Source organism: Rutilus rutilus, assembly GCF_951802725.1.
Source record: "Rutilus rutilus genome assembly, chromosome: 14".
NCBI lineage: Eukaryota > Metazoa > Chordata > Actinopteri > Cypriniformes > Leuciscidae > Rutilus > Rutilus rutilus.
This window is the reverse complement of record NC_140219.1, coordinates 7,979,666-8,001,154: the sequence shown is the minus strand read 5'-3', so window position 1 is coordinate 8,001,154 and position 21,489 is coordinate 7,979,666. Positions and strand designations below refer to the sequence as shown.

Sequence of the window (21,489 nt, the reverse complement as noted above, 5' to 3'; positions counted from 1 at the left end):
ACACAACTCAGTTGGTAATATATTACAATTTATTTTACACACATGCATTTCCTAAATACTTTCTTTTATAGCATATTCATTCTGTAGACATTTTATTGCCATCTTATTGTGTGAATATTGTCACGAGAAACAAAAAGGGGCAAAATGCAGGTAGCAAAAGTAAGATTTCAACATTTCAACTAGTTTTTTTTATTAATACTATAGGCAGGAGAGAGTTATGCACAGCTTTTCAGCATTGTTATTGTCTTGGTGGACTTCTGAGCACAAGACGTCACAACACACTGGTTTCTTTAGTGATATCTCTACCTATTTTATTATGTAATACATCATTTCTAACAACATCACACAATACAAATAATACAGTCAATTCCATTTACTCCTAATAAATTATACCAAACCAGTTTTCTCCATTTTTCTCTTTTTAAGAAGAGTTAAACACACAAAATCAAATACATTCATAATTTATGAGGTGAGGTCTGATGTGTTGTATGTGTTTTTCTTTTATGTTGACAAAATGAAAAAGAGGCGGGTAGATTCAGACTGTCTTACTGTTTGCCTTACTTGGGATCCTGGTGCTCCCAGGGTATAGGATCATTTTCCTGTGACTGGGAGCCGGTTTCCCTCTCCTGCCAAAACTGCTCTACATCTGGCAGTACAATTCCATCCTTGTTGGTCGGGCTCTCCTGCAGTCCTTCACACTGGTCCGGTTGCTTCTCAGGCTTTTGCTCCTCTGTTTGCCCTGGCTGGTGTGGAGGGAGGTGGGCTGATCTTTCAGGTCTTGGGGTTGGCGACTTCGGGGCGGTCGGGGTGTGTGGTCCTGGCTTGTGTTTTGCCGGTTGCTTGCGGAGGGTGAGCCTACGCCACAAGCCTATGTAGCCCTCCCTGAATTCCTCTGAGAGGGCGAGAACGATGACAGGGTTGACTAAAGAGATGGAGAACATGAGGAGCTGTGCGGAGAGAGTGAAGAGCACCGGAGGGAAGGTACCTTCGGTCTCCAGCGCGTGCCGCATCCAAACCCAGGAAACCCACTGTGGGAGCCACATGGTGGCCATGGCCACCGTCAGGCTGAACAGCATCAGGGTGAGTTTGCGGGATCTGATCTGTGTCCGCAGGTTCTGCGTCTTGCTGGACCTGCGCTGGCATCGTCCATACGCCTTCCAGAAATAAAGTAGAGCAAAACTCAAAGGTGTGCAGTAGGTCAGAAGAGGGTACACCTTGGCATACACGGACATAAAATCATGGGCTTCGACAGGCACTGCTTGAACACAAATCATTACGTTTCCTTCTCTTTGCAGGGTGGAAAAAAGCCACTGGGGAATTGGGACCACGCAAGCCAAGAGCCAAGTGAAGAGGAGGACAACCAGGATAGTCTTCAAACGGATGGTCACTTGCTTGGTGGGGTTACTGACATACTTGTAGCAAGCTTTGGCCATGATGGCCACGGTGAAGCTCTTTGCAGCCATGCAGGAGTGCAAGAACCAGTCACAGGTCTTACAGACAAACAATCCCAGGGTCCAGCTGGCACGGGAATAAGCAGTGGCTTTGAAGGGAACAGCAAATGCCAAGACCAGACCATCAGCCAGCATGAGGTTGAGGATGAGCGCGTTGATCAAGGACAGCTTACCTTTACGCGCGTTGGTAATCAGGACTCCTATAGCAGTTACATTCCCGGTGAAACCCAGGACGCAGATGATTCCTAGCACCACTGGAATCAAAACCTTCAGATCTCCGTGATCCAGGTGCTGATAGCCACTTCTCTCCAGAAATGAGCGTCTATCCACAGAACTGTTGACGGCGCTGATGTTCATAGCAGGTAATTTATCCATTTTCACTGTGATTGATTGGTAAACGAAAGACAGAGTTGGCAGTATGTGCAGAGAAGAGATATGCTCTCTCAAAACTGCGTCTATACGCGAATAAACTCCGCGCGCTTATGGAACGGGTCCTTGCGCTGTTTTCCCGCCTTTGACTAGACGGCGCGAAAGAGGAGCGACTTTATAACGGACGTTTTGATTGACAGGTGCCGTCCCCAGCTGGCTGACAGCGTTTCATTCCGTCGTGATCCTCACGAGGCCAATTAAAATGATTTCGGGTAATAAGCACTGACGGCTGCACACAGAGACAAACTTATTGCTTCTATTGTCACTGGAAATTATGGATTTTTTATTTCCTGCCGGAGACAAAGGCTTGATGATTGCAAATGGGAATATGGAGTAGCAATATGAATGAATTTTGATGAGATTTTACCTCAGCAACAAAGACAAACTGATAGGCTATAATGTAACGTTAGCCTGTTTTAATCTACTTTGACATAACTTACTGCTTTGGTAACACTTTATGATACGTTATTAACACCTTTTATAGTGTTTGCCATATTTATAGGATTGCCTAGTAGTAGCCTACATTTATTTCCAATTAAGAGGACGGGAATACTTTTCAGTTTTTACTTAAGTTTAAGTAAGTGAGTTAAAAAAAAAAACGTTAGATGTTTAAATTTGAATTGTAGGCTGTATAAACACATGGACCAGCATTTAAGTGCCACAAAAATATTGAACAACGACATATGGAAAACCATGGGGTTAGGATTTGTGTCTCATTAAGTGAGCGTATGTAAATGCATACATTTAATTTACTCATGTATAAATGTGGTCTTATTGTGCCCAATTTTTATCCAGCAGCTATAGGAAAAATCTGAAAGCCTACTGAAATTTTAATTTGGAGGACAGAATTCTGAGAATTATTAGGCTAATTTATGACCGTCATTTGTGTAATTTGACTTTTGACTCAACCAAAAAATTATACCGAGACTTGTGGGATTAGCTAGCCTCCCTTATAGCCCTTTTATTAAATTTGTAATTATTTGTATGCATAACTAATAATAAATTAAGAATTATATAATAATTCATATTTGTAAGTTTTATTATCAATGAAAGTTATTAGTATTCTATGAATCCAACAACCTTACATATTAACTCAAAATACTATATTTATGCCTACATCAATTAATTATTATTATTATTATTTTTTTTTTACTAATTGCAATTTGCAACTGTAAAATCATAAATTAATGTGGATTCTTCCTCTGCCATATAAGCTTTCAGATTTGTTTGTGTCTTACATTTGTTGTGTAGGATTGCAGTGAAACTTGTTGTCCATCCTTAATATGCTGCCAAACATATTCGGTAACACTTTATTTGACAGTGTCCTTGACATTTTGCATTTTTGCATAATTGCATGCAACTAACCCTCATCCAAACCCTAGTCTTACCCCTAACCCTATTGTAAGTACATGTTGTCAATTAAAATTACTCAGTGCTTAAATATATAATTAAACCGTAACAATGACACCTTAAAATAAAGTGTAACCAAAATTAGTTTTGTGTTCTGCAGAGGAAAGAAAGTCATGGGTTTGGAACAACGTGGGTGAGTAAATTAATTTGATTGATAGGGAACATGCGTGCCTCTTAAACTGTCACATGAGGGCGCCATTGTTTAATTCACGTGTGGTGAAAAGGAGAGCAGGAAACAGCTTTATTTCAACTTCCTTTTCGTTTCTTTTTATTTCAACGAATTCCATTAAGCATAAAGACTGCATGGCAAATAATTGGATGTAGATACATTCTGAGCTATAAAACTTTGTTTCATTAAGAAGTTTACAACTGAAGTTTTTATTCTTCAGAAGAGAACATTACTGGTTGATTTGTACATAATAAAATTCCCTGATATCATTTAACCTTCACATCATGTATAGGCTACATCATGATACCGGCATTCCTGTCATCCTCAGGCCAAAGTGACGTAATTGAATGATGATGTTTTAACAGTCTCAGACAGATGCAGCGGAAACCATGTAAAAAAAAAAAATGACATCTGATTGTTACAGGTTCATTTGATGGTGCAGAACATATATTTTCTTCATTGGCTCATTATAGATGACATGTTGCATGCAATACGGCAATACTTTTCACCCAGCACGGCACTGAAGAATAAAAAAAAACAGGGTATACTGTAAAAGTTATGAGCATACTGAGATAAAGTGGAGACTATAATGCAGAATTCAAGTACTTCAATTCTGTGTACTGTAAAATCATGTCGCTGCAATTCTTTCCCCTTCTTACACAAAGCTATTCTTCACATTTCTTGTAAAAACATTCACACTTCACAACCCAAATACCACCCTTCCGAAAACCCTCCCACCCGCCACCCGTCTGCCGCCCCAGTACCCACATACGAAAAGAAGGCACCACAGCTTATTAATGGTTACATCAAAATAAGAGGACAACATGGCATGACAAAACATAACCAATGGGATTGACTTTTACTTCAGAGCTCCATTCAAGAGGGCCAATCAGGACACTAAATGCTGTGATTCCATCCACAGATTGTTTGTCTCAACACTACAATCAGCGCAGAGTCACATTCTTAGTCTGTTACGGACCAGTCAGACACTTCGGAGGAAGTTGGAGGGCATTGTGTTTTAAGGGAAACGAAAATCCATTGTATTTTTACTTAATCCAAGTAAAGGCACCCCTTTGATTCTGATGCCAGGATGTCAGCGGAGGCCCGTCTTATTCACGGTTTGTTTTTGCCTTATTGAAGATTGCAATGAAAATGCACATTTGTCCAGATTTAGGACATGTCAGGTATTTCCTTCCAGCCGAGAAATGAATAAATACGATAAATAAACAAGAGTTCGTGGAAGAGGAAATGCAGATACTTAATAGCGGAAGAATGATTGTGCAGGGCAGGATGCTTCTTGTTCGCGAAAGTCTGACCGCATCCTTGCACAACATGGCCTTCATATCCAGAGTCATCTGTTCATACTTCTCCCCACATCACAGGTAACTTCATGTTTCTCATCACAAAACACACCCTGCAATATCCTGCTGGGCTACAGCTTTTTCCCTCTTTCTCTCTCTTTTCAGGAACATGTGGAGGTGGTACAGTTGTGCTAGTTGACCTTATCCTGGAATATGTAAAGGTTATTGGTGGCTGCCACAGCGATGATGTTCTCATAAGGATGCCAGGCGGTGTGGAGAATTTTCTTGCTGAAGTCCAGGCTGTCCACACTGATTTCATCTTTGCGGCGCTTTCCGCCCACACACACCTTGCGAGGTTTCAGGATTGCCCGAGGCTTGCTGTTCTCTCGGGACGCCTCCAGTGTCACATCACGCTTCGTATTTCGGTCGAACATTCGGAAGAAGTTGTTGTAGGAACCAGTCATTATCACGCTGGAAATAGAACAAAATGAAAAATCAACAATATTTTTTGAATACTGTAACTGTGCACTGATTTACCATTCACAATAAGACCAGTATGTGTAGCAAAGTGAATATTTAATACACTGACCTGTCGGATCCATTCCAAACACATTCAAATTTGTCGAAGATGCAGTCATTCTCATACAGCGAGCAGAGCTTACTTCTTAGGTAATCATGAACCTGGTGGAGGAAACGATGACCGTTTTTGTGCAAGTCTGACTTAATTTAGTAAACATCGGTTATAAAAAATTCTTCTCTTTTTAGACAATGTGTGATTTTTAAAGACCCCATGTCTTATTTTCCAGCCCACTTTGTGCCTAACTGGCCGATACATTAAGTAAATTAAGCCACCAAAGTAGTACATTTAGAGAAGCCAAAGATGAAGCGTGATTTGCTACTTGCTATTGCTCAATGGAGGTAGGTGGATTTTATAATTTGGGGGAGATGACCTTCTCATTCTAGAGGGCGTTTTATTGGGCAACATTTGTGTAGTGAAAGATGAGGCATCACTTTTGGTCTGTTTTCCTGACTGTAGATTTTAAATGTTTATGTATACTAAAATATTTTATCTTCTTTTAGGAGCATACAAGCATATAGATGACCTCAAAGCTACCAGACATGGATTAAAAGCCAAGTTTGACTTCATGGGGCCCTTAAAATTGGGCATTAGTCAATACTCTGTTAAATGCAATGAAATGAAGTGCCTTACCTGATAGGTTTCCAGTGGTTTGCTCTCCATGTTCAGATCCCAGACCTTTACTGTCAGGTAATCACGTGTCATCAGGTACCGCCCACTGTGGCTAAATTTAACGTCCGAGATGGAGGAAATGATTTCAGAGAAAAAGGAACGATTGCTTGGGTCTTCTGGCTCCTCAAAAACTAGATGAGAATAATATAAAATAAAATAAAGAAACGCTTTAAAACGAGGATAAAAACATGTCCTGTCCACACTGAATATCCCATCTCGCTCAGAAATATGTCACATTAAAGAAGTAAAATAGATTGCGAGTGCTGTTTCATGCTGGCTTTAATAACAAGCGACTGGCCAAAGAAAGTTTTTCTGAATGAGTTTCACCAATTGCTGCACAACACATCATAAATCTGCCGGCTCGCCTGGGAAATAATACACCTGTCAGAGAAGAGAAACAGATATTTATCATCCACTATCGATTATCCCCACACTGTTTTGTTGACTTAGTTGTGGATTATCCTGTGATGTGTCGGCAGGCATCTACACAGCGGATGAAAAAACATGGGCAGAGGGGGAGGAAACAGATCAATGCTTGCGGGGATATTTGGGCACTGGTGGACTGCAGGTGTTTGTCATGAGTGTGCCTTGTCACATTGTGAGCCTGTCCACCTGCAGTCTTGCTGGGTGTCATTCAGAGGGGGCTAATGAGTCCTCTGGGGAGTGATATGAGGGGATACGACCCTCCGCCCAGACTCGGAGCCCTGCTGGGCTTGGTTAGCATCCCCCGCCTGCCACCGCAGATTGATTTTTAAGAATATTCTCTGGGATGTCTGGAAGATTTATTAGTGTGGATGGAAGGAGCAGCACACACTATGCGATAGAGAAGACATTGAGGAGGTCTTTCCTGAGGCAAACTGGCAGATCTGCCTGCTGTGAGGTCATGTACCAGGGAAAACATTGACAGATGTGTGTATAATTTAGGTCAGCGTGGTTCTGGAGATACAAACCATGGCAGCTAAAACTCAAGCCCTCACAGTTGTTACCCCCTCCAGCAAATCTGGGCTTTTAAAATTCAGCAGCAGTATGTAAATGTCTATTCAACAGGATGCGAACGCATGGACCAGTAACCACGTCGATAAAACTAAGGAAATGACCGAATTCTTTGAGCGGTGAGAAAACTATACGCATTGCGATCTCCCCTTGAGCATTGATTTTTATGCCAAGCTTAAATGTCAATGCATTCAATCTGATCATCAAATGCACATGGATGTTTCCCACCTTAAAATGGAGACCCGAGCATCTATGACTTAAGAAATGGAAATCTGTCAATTTGTGGTTATCAATCCAGCCATGTGCAGCCAAAGGGGATGCCACTGTATACCATCAGTATAGGTTCATCAGTCTGCATTGTGTCCAATCCCCAAATGAAATTAGCCAGTTAAGCTCAAGGAGACGCAATCATATTAAAAATTAGCATAATCCTCACCTCCAACGCCCTCGCCCTAGGTGGAAGAGAGGCTAATCCCTGTCATGGCGTATGTACTGGCTGTGCTCTCTAGAGACAACAGTGTTTCTAGAGCTGTACTGCCCCATAAATATGTAAAATTACAATAAAAGTTGGTAGAATGCAGTCAGCACTCATTTAAACTGGGACAAAAATGTCTGCAACATGTTAAGGACCTCAGAGAAGCTTTAGTAGTGGTGTTTGCTGTTACCTACCAATTGGAGGTTTGTTCAAATCCCTCATCCTAAGTATTAAATGTCGGTGCATAACTCATTCCGCACCATTTGTGTAAGAGACGTGAATGGTACTTTAAATCCTACAGTACGGTGATTAGATGTGTGCTACTGCTTTTCTAAGCAATCAGGCCTTTCAGCAATCAGCAATCTCAATTGTCTACAAAGTCTGAGATTTCAATATGAACTCAAAACATTTCTCATCCAATTCCATAATGCAAATTACCTGAGCTAAGCTATTCACATTCATTTTATAAGTGTAAACTATCGTTCAAAAGTTTGGGGTTGGTAAGATTTTTTTAATCTCTCATAAAAGTCTCATAAACAGTAATATTGTGAAATGTTTCTATTTGCTATTTGAATATATTTTATAATGAAATTTAACTTCCATTTTATTACTGATATTTTGTGCCAAGGTACACATGGGATGGAAATGCTGCTTTATTCGCAAAATTGGGTGCATAACTTTGGATGGAAACATAGGTAGTGTCACATGATCTTTCAGAAATCATTACAAAATGCTAATTGGTGCTCAAGAAACATTTCTTATCAATGTTGGAAACAGTTGTGCTGCTTAATATTTTTCGAAGAACAGCATTTATTCAAAATATAAATCTTTTGTAACACTGTAAATGTCGTTGCTGTCACTGCATCCTTGCTGAATAAAATGATTAATTTCTTTAAAAAAATGTATCTTTCTGACCCCAAACTTTTGAATGATAGTGTATTTCAACACTTGTCTCATTAATGTCTTTTTTTTCCCTTTAGGGTTGCACTGACTCACATTTCGAGTGGTTGTCACAGAGCGCTGCTGCCCTCATGTCACACAGACGTATGGAGCCTTTACTGCTACTGTAGACGAAGGTGTTGCACTGGTGTGGGTGAAACTCTGCTGCCGTTATCACCTCCGTCAACTCCTCCATGTTTGCTGGCTTAATGTCGACAATGTCTGAAAAAGCAGCTCAGGAAAACTTGCAGGTCTAGTAGTAGCAGCACAATGAATCAAATGGGGGAAAATACCAATTTAGGTTGACAACTAAGTGCTTTACAGTTGTGCTGGGCCTAAACTTTCTTTTTCAAAAACATGTTTCTGTCAGATTTAATGACATACAAAGGATACTGAAGCTTCTGTTTGTGATCTCCAGGTTCCACAGGTTGATCCTTAAGTCATCGGTGGACATGAAGGTCTCGTAGTCACTGTTGACAGAGATGGAGTTGATGTGGTACGTGTGCGCATTGGAAAACACTCTCCGAGGCATGGCCTCAACCATGAGGTCCATGGGCTGCAGTACTGGCACCTGAAGAAATGAAAAGACAGAAAAAAATGTCAGAATCTGCCGACCAGAAGTAATCCTTTTTTCAAAGATTGTTGGTCATGTGACCGCTAGTTGGTTTATCTTCTTGTATTTCATCGGCAAGAACTGGGACATACATAATAAACCACAAGTCTATTTAAAGAACGCTGAATTGAACAGCAGGTCAGAACAGGGAGACAGTTTAGCTTATTTTAATATTCTAGTTTAAAAGACCCAATGAACCCAAGCTTTATGGATGTTTGCATTAGCTTTGAGGTCATATGCTAGCACACTCCAAAAAGTTAACACAATTAACTTCATATGCACCAAAAACATTGACACATCTTGCACTATACAAATATTTGTTCTCTCTGGAAAGAGAATGTCCTATTTCCTTTACTTAAATGAATTTGGCTACCATTTACTTCCCTTCCCAAACATCAGTTGCGAAGAAAGTGACTGTATTTTATTAATTTTAAAAGTGTCATTGCTTTCATTCATAGTGCAAGCCGTCAAGTATGATATTCGGGTCTGAAATGCAAACTAAAGGCTATTGACTACATACATTAACAGAGGAATGGAATCTTAACTCCTCAAACCATTTCATGGGGGTTTTAATAATTGGTACAACTGATTAAAAATGCATGATTAACCTTTTTTAGAGTTCTATTTTGCTCTCGCATCTAAGTGGGGCTAATGACCATTATGATGGTGCTCAATGTGCGTTTGGCATTTGTGAGCTGGAACCATCCGGCGGGACACATTTATAAGAGTCCGCTGTATTGCACTTCCTGCTGTTAGCCGGTGCCCAGAACAGCACCAGCTCTCCACCCGCAGGTCCTAATTGCAGTATGCAGATGTGGGCTGATGTTTAGAGGCAGCATATGTCATCCCAAAAGAGAGTCACTCATTACCACATCACAGAAGCACCTCTGCCTTGAGTGAGACGCATTCAAATCAGCCCTTAGCTCTGAAATTACCCTTCAGTTTTTTGAGCCACTATTATAATGTTGCATTCAAATGCAGAGCTAAATGATTCTGTGGTAGCTTTTAGAGAGGAACGTGTATATCAGGATGGTTTGATTTAGCTGTGCACGACTAAGTGCATAAATTAGCATTTCATGCGCTGTTTGTTTGACACGCTGACAGATTTATGTGTCATTCTTTCATTATTATTAGTCTCAGCATAACATGGACCACCCACAGTTTATTCGCTGACCATCTGATGCATATTTTCATGAGTAAGGGTTCAATGTCTTGGATTTGTCCACTAGTCAATGGATTTGCCAGGTTATCATCAACTCTTTGAAAGAGGAGGGACTTAATTCAGATGAGCAGAACCATTATGCCCGATAACAACACTTCAAGAAGCTTCAAGAACCGTATGTTCTTCAGTAGTTATTGAGCGGAAAAAAGAAATATAAATGTTCCTCTTAATTGTATGTTTGTTTTAGCGATATAATTAGATTAGGTTGTTTAAATATAATATAAAGGTTAAAATTATTTTAAGCCATGGAAGTTTGCTAAATGGTTGAGAACCACCGCTTTAAAACAACATCAACTGTCATTTAGATGATAGTGGGTGATTTTTAGCCAGAATAAGCAGGAAACATGCCATTAGTCATAAGTCTTGCGCTACAGGAATTTGTCCTTTTCTTTATGTATAAAATAACTGGGAATCTAAGGAGATCCCTCTGCATCTAATGTCTCCTGAGAGAAAATAACTTCCTGTGCCAGTAGTTCAAAGAGCAAACGGATCACGCAGGAGAAAAGGAGAGAGTGAAAGACCATGGTAAAGATAATAAAACATGTTTATTATCTACCGCTAAGACAGGCAGGGGGGTGGGGGTGGGGGATTGGCCAACACCTAGCTTTCCGTTTTTATGGCACAGACAGCATTAGTAGGTCAAATAGCACTAGAATCCATTTTGATTTGCTGTATTGTTATAAAAGGTCAGGTAACCGCCGGCTTTAAATGGCACGGCAGTCACACCTTGTATCACGTCACCTCATGGATTGTAGAAACCAGTCCACTGCGAACCTTAGGGGTAAAATCGCATACTGAGACAGGAGTAAGATCACAGCGCTGGCAATGGTGACTGCCAGAACACATGACATGTGTGTTTCATCCTTCCCCTCCTCCCTCACTACCGGAGCTCCATGATAAATCCGTCTCCGCATCTCCACCGCACATACATTTCACGGTCCAAATGGGATTGCCGCCCGCTCCATGCCATCACCCCGGTGTCAGGCTAATCTTCTGCCCGGACAGACAATGGTGGAGGAGTGGAGTGCTTTAATCCATTAGGCCATGGAGCAGAAAACAGACACCGCACCAAACATTAATGGCTACTCGGAGTCGCGCCCTCTTTGTATCTGTATTCAATTTGGAGGGATGAGTGGAGAACGAGTGAGAAGGAGAGCAGAGGGAGGAATGATTGTGAGCCCCTTCACTGCACATTATCATCTCTCTTTGTCCTTGCTGTTTGATTATGAATGAATGGCTTTTGGTCGCTGACAGCTCATCGTTTGTCAGCTTCATGTGAGAATTTGAGCGAACAGCAGCAACTCCTCAAAGCGTTAATGAGAACATGCGCCAGAAGATTTATAATGAAACCTTTGACTTCTTGGTACAGGATTCAGTGGAAGATGAAATGTAACTGTTCAGCTATGTGCCATTCCAGCTAAAAACAAGATTCTACAAAAGCTAACTATAGATTTCATCATACATTACTGTCAGCTAAACTGCTGAAATACTTTGACACGGATTGTAGGAGTGCATCTTAAGAAACCTTTGAAGAACATGTCTGAGTCATGTTACATTTTAAAATCAAAAGAAAGAAATAAGAAATTAAGAAAGAAAATGAAAAATTGATTTTGAATTTTCTTAAAGAAAATGAAGCCTATTTTAAAGACCATTAATATTTTCTGTATTTTCATGACAATTAGGGACATTCTCATTACTGTAATGGATGAAATTAATTATGGATTATATGAAAATAATGTTACTTAGAGGACAAGTTCGGTATTTTACACTTAAAGCCCTGTTTTCAGATCGTTTCTGATGAAATAGAACGCTTAAGATTGAAATTTGGACACATGCTGCTGGCCCGAGAATTTTCGGTTTCTGTGGTAGCACCCCCCCCCCCCCCCCCCCCCCCCCCCCCCCCCCGCCTCCACAATGGTTGCATAGGTGCACTGGAACAATCCTTCCTAAAACGCAAAGACGTGAAACTCACCGAGTGGTCAGGGGTGTTCACTGATATGCTCACACAAAAATCGCTGCAAAAAAGATGCTTTCCAACAGGTTTTATCGTAGTTTTTGTCCAACTCCATTGACTTGTATTGGATGTGCTGTGAGGTACGGTATTACTCCGCCGCCGGAAACGGAAATGGGGTTGTTTGTATTCTTTCTGTAGTCTTATGTGGTGCATAAGGTGCATTATCGCCACCAACTGGGCTGGAGTGTCTATTATTCAAGCTCTCAACGGAAGAATGTACGGGTGTGAGGCGTTTGGGAAAAATAGGTCCACAGTTTTACAACGAATGGTAAAACACCTGTTGGAAAGCATCTTTTGCAGCGATTTTTGTGTGAGCATATCAGTGAACACCCCTCACCACGTCTTTGTAAACGAAAGTTTAATGCGTTTTAGGAAGGATTGTTCCAGTGCACCTATGCAGCCATTGTGGAGGTGGGGGGGGTGCTACCACAGAAACCAAATTTCAATCTTAACCGTTCTATTTCATCAGAAACGATCTGAAAACAGGGCTTTAAGTGTAAAATACTGAACTTGTCCTTTAAATAGGCTTCATATTTTTTCTGTAAAATATATTTTCTTTATCTTTATTTTTGTCAGAATCATCCTTAGGTGTTCTGACATATCTAATGAACAAATATAACACATTTTGAGTATCCATATTTTGCAGGTGGTGTTAATACAAGCATGCTGACCCGTAATGAGGTGATGGTGGACGGGTCTCTGATTCTTCCATCTTCATCCTTTAGGTTATATCCCTCCGGTCTCTTATCCCTCTCACTGATCTTCCACAGTTTCACAGTTTTATCTGAAAATAAACAGTTACACACAGCTTCAATATACCATTTGGAGGGAGCAAGCCATGATAAACGGAGGAGAGATGAAGAGAGAGAAGAAAATAAAAAGGTGGGCAGTGAGAAATTTAACAGTCTGTGGGACACAATCTGGCACATGGCTGGAAAAAATCCAGCACCAACTGAGTATATAAACCGTAGCCATACCATCTGAACATGGGGAGATGTCTGATGTCATTGGAAGACTTTCCTGTTTCTTACTGTTCCAACAATCTTTTGTTGAAATGGCAGCAGCTATTATAATTAAACATTGTTGTTTGGACTTCACTGGCTTTCAAATATCTTCTTTTGTGTTCCACACAAGAAAGTAAGTCATACAGGTTTGGAACAATGTGAGGATGAGTAAACGATAGCAGAACGTTTATTTTGGGGGAACTATCCCTGTATTTTTTGCACTGAGACGTCACTCACCATTGGTGGAGAGCAGGAAGTAGGCAGCGTTCTGCTGAGGCAGCCAGCGTATCTTATTGATCTTCTCCTCGATCTCTAAACTCTTCAGGTAGTCAAACTCCGGCTCGTGACTCTGAAACGTGCTGTAAACATTATACTCCCCACGTCTGTGAGGCTGGTTCTTGCTCTGTGGGTGAGAAGAAAGAGATTTCATCTATCTAGGTGGTTTGTTCAGCTGCAAAGACCAACATAGCTCATTACTATCATTTGTTTTGTTATGGTAATATAGGTATTAAATATGGGAGGAGATGACTAAATTCTTAACAGAAAGCATAAACTAATTAGCTGAAAATATATAATAAATGAACTTGGAAGAGACACAGGATTTGGAACTTTGTTAGTAATGAGCATTGAGATTAATGGAAATCTACAGGGCTTTCCGCCTGTGAATATCACATAATGTGCTGCTGATTCTGTTAACGGTTAATTGCAGGTTTCCTGGTCACAGTTGGACTATTACATTTAATGCATTCGCAATCAATGACAGCATGGAAATAAGGAAGTTTTCACAATGGGAACCATCAAAATCAATAATTGTGAAAACCACTCATGCAGTTAAATTAAAGTAAACAGAGAACAGTTCCTCTCTAGAGAGGGTTATAACAATCTATCCGTGTGTGTGTGTGTGTGTGTGTGTGTGTGTGTGTGTACTAGCGTTTTGGGCATGTTCGTATGTGTCTGGATTTGACGGCATGCCATCTATTCTACAGGCAGAATAAACTGAATTGAAAAGAAAAGCCCTCCTTCAGCGTTGAGGAGTATCTAATAGTTGTGACGGTTTCCCATAACAAGCTACTTTTTCCAACGAGTAGCAGTGTACCTCGACCAAACATTAATTTGCTCTTTTAATGTCTCATTGTATTGTGCACACAGCTTTACGTAACCTAAACGACTAACCCTCTCAGAGAATCTGGTTCATTTGGACAGTTTATTTGAATGAATAAATAGAAGTTTCACTGATTTGGCATTTTAGGCCTTTTAGAGCTAAATATTTACAATAAATACAGGACACTTTTTGATAACTTGTCATTGATGTTGTTTTTAAAATGTGAATCAAATAGCTAAATCAATAACCTCCCATACTAGTTTAGGATGAATTTAATGCAGTTTTTAGTAATAGAAAAATATGCACATACAGTATAGATATAAGTGTATCTCTTTACCTGTACTGAACCTTAGTTAAATGCATTTTTAACTGAATTATGTGTCATTTATTTTTGTATTTTTGTCTAGTTGTGTATATAGTAGTATTTAGTGTAAATGTATCTGTTCAAGTTTAATGCTGTCATCCTAATTAAGGTTTTTCAAAAAAAAATAATAATAATTTGTCCTAAAAATACAACTCTGATTAAATTAAATATAATTGTATAATTATTGATATACAAATATATATAGTTCTCTTGTTTCCAAACAGGTTTGGTTATGACTTCCAATATGTGAAAAAAAAAAAAAAAAAAACACTGAGATATTTCTCAAAATCTTCTTTTTTGTTCCACAGAAGAAAGAAAGTCATGCAGGTTTGGAACGACACGTACATGGTGACGAAATTTTCATTTTGGGTGAACTATCCCTTTAAGTTGCTTCAGTGTACTTAGTTCCTTATTGTTAGTAGCTTGTAGTGTATCTACCCTCTCATTCTAAAGAAGTGTTTAATGAATAAACACGTGACGAAAGCTTCACGTCTGAGCATGTGCACCTGAGGTTTATCGAGACCTCACCTGTGTGACCATTGTGTGTCTATTGAAACCTTGTTCAAAGCCACAGGAAGTTGTGTTACAGGGTGCGACCCTGTGGTTTTTGCTCACACAGTAAGAGAAGTACAGATTAGATTGACCTGCTGAGTGCCATCCTTTTTTTTTTTTACAGGAATGAATGGATGATGTGAAAGATTTCATGGTTTCGGCTTACCTCTTGCTCCCTTTGGAAAACCACAACTCTTCCTCCCTTGTCTCCCGTGGCCAAGAGCTCTCCAGTAGAGTTGAACTCCACAGTAGAGATGATGTCAGCTGCAACACAACACAAGAGAGCCTTTATGTATACAAGACTTACCACTCTTTATAACGGATAATGTACAGTGAGCTGGTCATTATCATAAAACAAACCACAATGATTGATCTTGTATGTCACTTAAGGGGTTTATTTGGTGATTAATGACTGGCTCTATACGTTAAACCACTTATTTACACAGCTCCATGAAATATTGATTTGAGAGTAAACTATTTTATTATGCAAGAAGAAAGAGACCATGGAGTCATATAAAACATCTAGGAAATTGGTTAATTATACAGCTTAGTTTTCTAAAACATATTTAACCACAGAATGCTGCAATTGATGAATCAGAATCAAGTAAGAGAGCTGAGTAATAAGTTAATATACACAACAAAGCCCACACTCCAGTGGCTGGTAATTATAAGTCTTCGAACAATACGCGTAATATGCAAGTGTATTTACTTTTGACGTGTTGCAATTGGTCACAAGAGACATTAAAAATTAAAAACCAATGACATGTTTGGCATCGTTGTCATCAGACCTTGTGTGCACGTCTTGAAACAACATGGATTGTGAAAAGTGCTGTACAACTAAAAATGACTTATCTGGACTTGAATGTCAATGAGATTTGAGAACTCATTGAAGGAAAAGATTATCGATTTCTAACATCATAAATACGTCTTTTTTCTTCACACTAAGCTATTATTATGCTAAACCTCATACGTGGGTAAATAATAGTAAATACATTTTTTGGGTGAACTATTCCATTAAAATAATGCAGGTCTACACTATTCTTATAAAAAGATGGTATTAGGAATATATATGAAATATTCAGATATCCGGGCTATTGTGTTCTGCAGTTTCAGAATACAATAAATGATAAGCTCTGTCGATTTTATTAATCACAGCAGAATTAAAAGGTACAGCAATCATAAAATGCATTGGTTGTAAAATACATGCGATTAGTCGAAAAACAGCAATTAGTCCTCCATCTAAACTCGCATATGTTAAATCCACATGTGTTAAATCTGCATATGTTAAATGCCTGCCTCTTTTAACAATTTTAAGCTGTCGATACCGACTTGAAGGAATGCGTTGTGTTCTAGTGGCACACATTTGTGAGAAAAAGGTTAAAAGAGACTTAGGAAAAGTACTGAATTTGTTGTGAATAATCCTCAAAAATCATGTTTAGCAGAAGATTAAATACTTCAGGAATCCCTGCATCAGACCAAAGGGCTGAAAAAATCCCCGTGCACTTAAACAGATAAAGAGAGCAAGAGCTGCCGTTCCCACAGCATGAAGAGCTCAGAGATCTCAGAAATCTCCACCCCACAGAGAGCCTATACGCTCCCCTCCTCCTCCCCTACCCTTCCTTCCATTCATTATCATCTGACACAGAAATACACAACATCCATCCGAGGACAGAAACTGCCTCATAATTTACATACGACAGGATTAACTCGAGACATCTAATAAATCAGTTTCTAGAAAGATTGATTTTAATGCTGGTACACAGAGAAAGATAAGCAAGTCTTTCATCTTTTCTGGGCATACAATTCAAAATGAGCGATTTTGTGATGGATTGTCTTCAACCAAATGTTTCTGAACATCTAAATCTTAGGATGAGCTCAAAACAGTAGATTACATGGCTTGATATCGTTCTGCAAACAGATATTGCTGTCGTAGATGTTGCGTCTTTAGTGGCATCCGTTAATAATGAAAGACGAAGGGGTCGAGATGTAACAAGTAGGAAAGCGTGCTTCAAATTATTATTATTATTTTGTATTTTTTTGAGAACCCACACACCCTCAATGAATTTATCGCTTGCTGGATTGAAAACGGGAGGAAGTGGTTGCCATGGAGACCCCTTCCATTACTGTTGAGCTACATTTGACTGGAAGACTTTGCTGTGTGTGTGAAACAGCCCGAATGCGTGGCTTACAGCGTCTGATGCCGGTCAATGGCACAGTGGGGGAGAGACTGAGAAAATTAAGTCTATTTTTGAACATGGCTAGTGAAATACTGCTGAAACCGTCCTGAAGTATTGCACAAATAGCTGCAGAACACTGTGATTTATTACAATGGCACATTCTTTCTATATTTCTATGCTTATTTTGGTTTATTTTGTCTATTTTTATTTAATTTTAATCATTTTATTGTATGATATAGATGGATACCCTAGTGAAAAATAAATTTACCAAAATGTATTTTAAAATGTCTAAGTATACTACAAATACATGTACATATTTATGTACTTAATATAAATACCCTGCAACTGTAGGGGCACTTTAGTTATCCAGAAATAGGCAGACAGACAGACAGACAGACAGACAGATAGATAGATAGATAGATAGATAGATAGATAGATAGATAGATAGATAGATAGATAGATAGATAGATAGATAGATAGATAGATGGATGGATGGATGGATGGATGGATGGATGGATGGATGGATGGATGGACGGACGGATGGATAGATTATTATTATAAAATGTATTGGACAGTGTAATGTTGCATTGTTAATCTATAACTGCATGCATATGTTTTTTCTTCAGTTTTAGTACGCTTTACAGTGGCGTCATATGGGAAGGGCGTCAGGAAAATCTTGCTGTCCTAAATGACGATGATGAAGGACTCCGACTGGGAGGATTTGGACATGGTGAGACTGTTATTTCTCAGGCACGTTACTAAACGAATGATGCATTAATAGTCTAATAGTCGGCATAAAGATATGTCATTCCCTTGCGAAAATAAAGCAGATATTCAACGTCTAAGTCCATTGATCTGGATGCTGCATTTCTTATCTTTGTTTGCACAGAAAGAGACTATGAAACCCCCTGCTTCTTGAGGGAGGGCGAGTTGAAGTCATTACAGTCAGAATAAATTGTATTCATTTACTAATTATCTTGCTGTTCTTTGTTTCTCAACAGAGAGAGGCTGTAAAAAAGACTCAACAAAGCGCCCTGAAAAGAGTTGGATGTCGCATAAGGTAATGATACAGAAGTAGCTTGGGATACAGCAACATTTGATCAATCGTTGAGGAGCACCTGACCGTACGCTCTCTGCCTGGCAATAACACAGGTTTTTCTCATTATAAACACATTAGCACACTGCAGTCTGAGGCAGGGAGAAAACTGATGACAATGTTTTAATGAGTTTGCTCAATTACAGACATGCTTATTTCTCATCTTACTCTCAAGGATAAATGAGACAGCAGAGAAGGAAAGGGAAATAGAGGAACACAACAGACAGAGAGAGAGGGGGGGTGGGGGTCCTATATTATCAAAGTGTTGACTTAGAAAGAGAGAGTGATTTCATGAAAGCAATTTCAAGGCCCTGTGGTCCAGCATTCCCTTGCGTGAAACTGTTTGACAAGAAATATCCAGATAAAGAGTATTTCACTATTTGATATCCCTGTTTAACTTGACTCAGTGACTCTGAAGAACACTAGGGATGTGGATAAATTAAAATATTTATATGTTTCTTGAAGAAAATGAAGCCTATTTTAGGGTCATTTAGGTATTTTTTGCATTGTGATATTATTTTCATGACAAACTCTCATTACCATAATATAAAAAAGAACTAATTGTAAACTAATAGAAGTACTTGTTTTATAGCTTTTAATTTATGCTGATTTAAAGTGAATTTAAAAAAAATATATATATATATATATATATATATATATATATATATATATATACATATATATATGAAGAGTTCAGATGCAAAAGCCTCTAAGTGCCATCTGAAATTTTCTTCTAGAATGATCATTTTTATCAAGCTCGTATATTTAAGTTTAATAATTTCACTTAAATGGCAATGCACATGACCTATTAATTGTCATTTAAGTGAAATTACTTAACTTAAATATACAAGCTTTATAAAAATGATCATTCTAGAAGAAAATTTCAGATGGCACTTAGAGGCTTTTGCATCTGAACTCCTCATATATATAACATTTCTATAAAATTCTAAACAATTTCTTGTTTCTGTCCTTTAGGGTTTTTTATGGCTTTTAAAAAATTGGTTGTTTGCGTTGTGAAATTCAGAGGGAATCATATTTGACTATTTTGAATGTCTTTATACTAAGCTGCCTATGACAAATAAAGTGGGCAGTGGATTACTGAGTGCAGTTAATAAATCCTGCGGGCACCCATGTCTGCAACAGCAGGGTCAAAGGTCAGGGTCTCATATACCCAAAGTGCTTCTGGGAAAGAACAGATCTCTCTCGTGCTGTAATTTGCAGCCGCTCTCATTACTCACACACCATAAAGTGGGTTACCGTGCCAACCTGTCTAATCCCAGCAGCCCCGACAGCTCTGGAACATATATGATCATGGCTTCCCCGTCACAAAGGCATCATGGGAAATATCAAAAGTATAATGTTCACAATGGCATATTAGCATACTGTTAAAGCAGTATGTAGCCTATAATGTGCACAGTATGTACATTTTCTTTTTTAACATTTAACATTTTAACACTGTTTTGACTGATTGATTAAAATGCCACAAATTATATTGGATTATATGAAATTATATGAAAATTGGATTGCAAATGCTAAATAATCATGTTAATAAGCCAAGATGTCACTCGCTGAATTACAAATGTCACAACAATGCAGCAAACTACTGTCTGAAATTATACATGCATGCGATTTTCAATAAAAAAGTAAGCTGTATGCAGTATATTGCAGTATGCTGTAAGCAGCTTCCACTCCAAACACAGTCGGGTTATTATGTCCTGCTGTTTAAAGCATGCCAAGAACATCCACAGAACAAAGTCTAATATAGTCACACTTAGCTTATATTGATCTACAAATTGATTTTCTTTGCCTTCGCACAGGCAAAATGAGAATGAGATCAAGTTGATGCACCATATCAAGACGTTAAATGCCACTATGCAGTGAAAGAGGACAGTGGGTCAACAAAGATCTGTAGGAAAAACAGCAAGTGGAATGTGTTTTAAAGTATAGCTTCTACCGCCAGCCCTCACAAACAGTCTAGATCTCATTGAGGTTTCAGCATGGCACAGCTGTCTGCAACATAAGAGAGAGGCTGGTTCATGGAAAAGTAGGTCAGTCTGAGTCTTAGTGAGCCCGTCTCCGGCTACAGAACATCCAGTCATTTCCAAAAGACAAAATCAATGCTTGTTTTGAAGTTAAGCCAAAATGAAATGATTTTTGTGTAAAGCCTGTGTGGAGGCATGTCTGCGTGGAATCTGCAATTATCACAGGACCTGATAGAGCACTGTGCTGTAATGCACAGTTGTACGTTCGGCATTGTCTGCGAGATTAAAGCCCTTTCGCTGAGTTCAGCGTCTCAACGGATCAGCGCGAAAGAGAAGATTACAGCTGCCTTAACCTATCAGAAGTGTTTAACATCTATTCAGAATGATAGATTGGTTAGGTGCGCAACAAGATTGTATGAGATAGATTAAAACGGCTCGTACAGCCAAGTCTTCATTTAATAACCTACAAAAGAGCAATATGAACATCTCATAAGAAGAAAGCCATTTCAATTAAATGAAAGCAAATGGGGACTAACATCAGACTCAACTGGAATAAAAGTATTCCACTAATAGACAGACCCACATTTCATGTCAATATAAATAAATAAAAATTCACACACACACATAAATATATATATACATATATATATATATATATATATATATATATATATATATATAAAACTGGGTAGACACCAGAATACACCAGGTTTCGCCATATACTGTATATATATATATATATATATATATATATATATATATATATATATATATATATATATATATATATATATATATGGTTTAGATTCAGAACTCTTAATATTTAAAAAGATGTTTTAAATTTTTTGTTATAGTATTAGTAAGTATAAATAAAATCAAAAGTTTGGGTTCATTTTTTAAAATAAATGAATACTTAAGACTTATTAATTCCTTGGTGAGCATAAGAG

General features: G+C 38.7%; 2 protein-coding genes across 4 annotated transcripts in view; both read right to left on the bottom strand.

Annotated features, from left to right (window-relative positions):
• Window positions 1-62: 62 nt before the first annotated feature.
• On the bottom strand, window positions 63-2,382 carry gpr151 (G protein-coupled receptor 151). Its single transcript, XM_084431208.1, has one exon. The coding sequence runs from the start codon at window positions 1,824-1,826 to the stop codon at window positions 558-560; it is 1,269 nt and encodes a 422-aa protein (XP_084287334.1). The 5' UTR covers window positions 1,827-2,382; the 3' UTR covers window positions 63-557.
• A 2,134-nt stretch (window positions 2,383-4,516) lies between these two features.
• The window catches only part of ppp2r2ba (protein phosphatase 2, regulatory subunit B, beta a), a 62,363-nt gene continuing 45,390 nt past the window's right edge, over window positions 4,517-21,489 (bottom strand). For all 3 annotated transcript variants that reach the window (XM_084429853.1, XM_084429852.1, XM_084429854.1), the window contains 8 exons: window positions 15,454-15,551; window positions 13,507-13,672; window positions 12,937-13,049; window positions 8,810-8,987; window positions 8,474-8,638; window positions 5,971-6,140; window positions 5,350-5,441; window positions 4,517-5,231 (listed from right to left, as the gene is read on the bottom strand). In XM_084429853.1, coding sequence (XP_084285979.1) covers window positions 4,952-5,231; window positions 5,350-5,441; window positions 5,971-6,140; window positions 8,474-8,638; window positions 8,810-8,987; window positions 12,937-13,049; window positions 13,507-13,672; window positions 15,454-15,551 — 1,262 coding nt within the window. In that variant the 3' untranslated portion in view covers window positions 4,517-4,951. The remainder of the gene's footprint in view (window positions 5,232-5,349; window positions 5,442-5,970; window positions 6,141-8,473; window positions 8,639-8,809; window positions 8,988-12,936; window positions 13,050-13,506; window positions 13,673-15,453; window positions 15,552-21,489) is intronic.

Coding starts and splice junctions, on each gene's coding strand:
- gpr151 (XM_084431208.1), bottom strand. CDS start 1,826: ATGGATAAATTACCTGCTATGAACATCAGCGCCGTCAACAGTTCTGTG.